The sequence below is a fragment of the Camellia sinensis genome, chromosome 6 (assembly GCF_055761805.1).
Source record: "Camellia sinensis isolate YWXY chromosome 6, ASM5576180v1, whole genome shotgun sequence".
Classification (NCBI taxonomy): Eukaryota; Viridiplantae; Streptophyta; class Magnoliopsida; order Ericales; family Theaceae; genus Camellia; species Camellia sinensis.
The window spans coordinates 153,373,510-153,376,828 of NC_138966.1; the positions used below are offsets into that span (position 1 = coordinate 153,373,510).

The window sequence follows — 3,319 nt, forward strand, 5'->3', positions numbered from 1 at the left end:
CATTAATGGCTCTATTGTAATGGATCAACAAATCAATACATGACTTGACTTTCATTTATTTCTATCATAGGAGTAGATTTAATCTACACAGGAGTAATTTAAACTTAGATAAGAGTAGTCTTAATGTACTTTACTTGTATTTGATTGTTCATTCAATCATTTACATCATCATCATCATCATCATCATCATCTTCTTCTTCTTCTTCTTCTTCTTCTTCTTTTTGTCATTATTTTTACTCCAAGGAAGTCCTTAAAACTTTTAAGGCATAGAACCTCAACACATTTACTTGATCATTGTGTTGTTTGGTAAGATTTTGATTAAGGCTCTATCAATCAAAGCCTAATTTTTTTTTTTTTTAACTAACAATGACCTATCTAATTTGTATTGTGATTTTTTGTTTGCAAAAAATATGACATAAGAAATACAGCATGATATTTTGTACCTAAATGATAATTTTACTTGAAGAACTTGAAGAAAGTCCTGGAAAAACTCATATATCTTATTATATACGTAAGCACCTATTTTGGTGTCTTGAAACTTTCTCTCTCTTTATGTCAAGTGTTAAATTTTTCAAATTACAAAAAGACAGAGGAAAAAAAATAAAAAAGAATGTGTGACTTAAGCTTGAACTTAAGATCACATATTTAATAAACAAAGCTCTTACTATTTAAGTTACATAAAACATATAGCAAATATTTTTTATATTTATTTATTTAACTTACACACACATTACATCTGCCAACCACTAGTATATATATTCTATGAATTGTCACAGATGCACCAATTGAGTTTGATTTCAATGGTGACGCCTCCATAAATTTTAAATCTATCAACTCCATTTTAAAATCATATCTAAAAAATTTATTGACGTTACTATGATTAGGATGATATGATAAAAAAAATTTATAATAACTACGTATACAAAGAAAAATTGTTAAGTGAACACGATTTCATTTACAAGAATCTTGAATGTAGTTATCACCAAAAATAAATAAATAAATAAATAAATAAAGTCAACTGTCCATGTGCATCATCCCGGTTGGGGAAGGGTATCCAAAGTTGAAGGAATAGGGCATCAATGTCGAGCTGAGAAAAAAAAAAGAGAGAAGTTGAGCTAAAATATTTATATATATATATATATATGCATTAAAAAGATATTATGAAAATTCAAAGTTAATTGAATACTGTGCTCATTCAAAATCATAAACAACTTCGTTTAACAGAATAATGTGCTCATTCATCCAAATAGTCAGAGCAATGTCAACATTTATCCAACAAGTCAACCAAATTGCGCTCTGAATTTTCAAATACAGTTTAAGAAAAAACTAAACAAACGTCATCCCAAACGTCACACAAAGTCTCAATCTGCTCCATATATATGTCTTCTTCACTCAAGAGAACTCAATCCACACAAATTTCTTTCAATCCAAACAAACATTTTCTCATTTTCTCATTCTCTCATTCCATTGATTACCCAACATGGTGCATACTCACATAGTCCTCATTTCTTTCCCAGCTCAAGGAGCCATAAATCCAATAATCCAATTTGCCAAGAACATCAAAAGAATGGGTGTCAAGGTCACCATACTGTCTAGTGTCTTTGCCCAAAATCGCATGACAAAAGCCTCTTCTTCAACCCCAGATGGCCTAACATTCGTTGCCTTCTCTGATGGCTACGATGATGGAATCAAATTGAGTGATAATCAGGAACTCTTCAGGTCCGAGTACAAGTGTCGTGGCTCCAAAGCCCTCTCAGAACTCATCAAGACCAGCTCTGAAGAAGGCTGCCCTGTAACAGGTGTGGTCTATGCAATGCAACTTCAATGGGCAGCTGAAGTGGCTCGTGAATTCAACCTTCCCTCCGCACCTCTTTGGGTTCAACCTGCCACCATTTTCGCTCTGTATTTCTATTATTTTAATGGGTATGGTGAATTGATTAAGAAAATTTGCGATGACCCTTCGTGTGCTATTGAATTACCTGGGTTGGGAAAGCTCACTAGTCGCGATGTTCCCACTTTCATGCTTCCTTCAAATACATTTAGTATCGGGTTACCAGGATTTAAAGAGCAGCTAGATGCACTTGATGCAGAAGTTAACCCGAAAATACTAGTCAACACATTTGATGCTTTGGAATCCGAGGCATTAAGGGCTATTGGGAAGCACAACTTGATTGCAATAGGTCCACTAGTCCCATCAGCATTTTTAGATGGAAAAGATCCCTCTGATAATGCTTTCGGGGGAGACCTATTGCAAAAATCCAGGGATTATGTTGAGTGGTTGGATTCGAAGCCCCAATCATCGGTTGTGTACATTTCCTTTGGAAGCTTCTTTAATTTGCCATTGCAAGAAATGGAAGAGATTGCACGTGGGTTGCTGGAAAGCAATCGGCCATTCTTGTGGGTGTTAAGAGCTTTGGGAGACGGTGAGAATCAAGAAGATAAACTAAGTTGCAAAGAAGAATTGGAAAAACAAGGTTTGGTAGTGCCATGGTGTTCCCAAGTGGAGGTTCTTTCGCACCCTTCGGTGGGATGTTTTGTGACTCATTGTGGGTGGAATTCTACATTGGAGAGTTTGGTTTTGGGCATTCCGGTCGTGTGTTTACCGCAATTTACAGACCAACCAACAAATGCGAAGCTTTTAGAAGACGAATTCAAGACCGGGGTAAGGGCAACAAAAAATGAAGAAGGAATAGTTGAAGCTGGTGAGATCAAGGGGTGCATTGAATTGGTTATGGGAGATGGAGAGATTGGGGAAGAAATAAGGAGGAATGCCAAAAAATGGAAGTATTTAGCAAAGGAAGCTGCAAAGGAAGGTGGATCATCTGACAAGAATCTTAGGGCTTTTGTGGAAGAGATTGAAGGGGGTTTCTAGTGAGATGAACTATGTTTATAGTTGTATTTTTGTGTTAAGGTTTCTTCATGTGTGATTCCATTTATTTATTTTTCTTTTATAAGGTTCTTGTATTTTGTTTAAATTTTTTTTTTCCTTGTTGCAAGGAAAATAAAACTTAATGTGTTTCTATATGTATCACTTTGTTTAAAAGGTTTTATAGTACATTCAATAAAATTATATTCAAAATCTCTTTTTTTTTTTTTATTATTCTAAATTTTTCCATTTTCCCACTCTGATTAACTTCTATAGGTTTGGTTTCAGTGTCTCAGTTGGTGGGGGCTGATGTGGGTTGCCTCCAAGTTTCCACTATCCAACTTCCTTGTTAGTGGCAGGTATTCAAATTAGAGTCTACTAAACTATACTAACAATTTTTTTAGTACGGAGATAGCACATGACTGTCAAATTCTGTAATTTGAGGAAATCATA

General features: G+C 34.8%; 1 protein-coding gene across 1 annotated transcript; it reads left to right on the plus strand.

The window, feature by feature from the left end:
• Positions 1 to 1,196: 1,196 nt before the first annotated feature.
• LOC114312900 (crocetin glucosyltransferase, chloroplastic) lies at positions 1,197 to 3,079 on the plus strand. Its single transcript, XM_082875123.1, has one exon. It carries the CDS (start codon positions 1,481 to 1,483, stop codon positions 2,870 to 2,872), a length of 1,392 nt encoding a protein of 463 aa, XP_082731249.1. The 5' UTR covers positions 1,197 to 1,480; the 3' UTR covers positions 2,873 to 3,079.
• Positions 3,080 to 3,319: the final 240 nt, after the last annotated feature.

Bases quoted from the DNA above. Each gene is read 5' to 3' on its own strand.
- LOC114312900 (XM_082875123.1), top strand. From the start codon at position 1,481: ATGGTGCATACTCACATAGTCCTCATTTCTTTCCCAGCTCAAGGAGCC.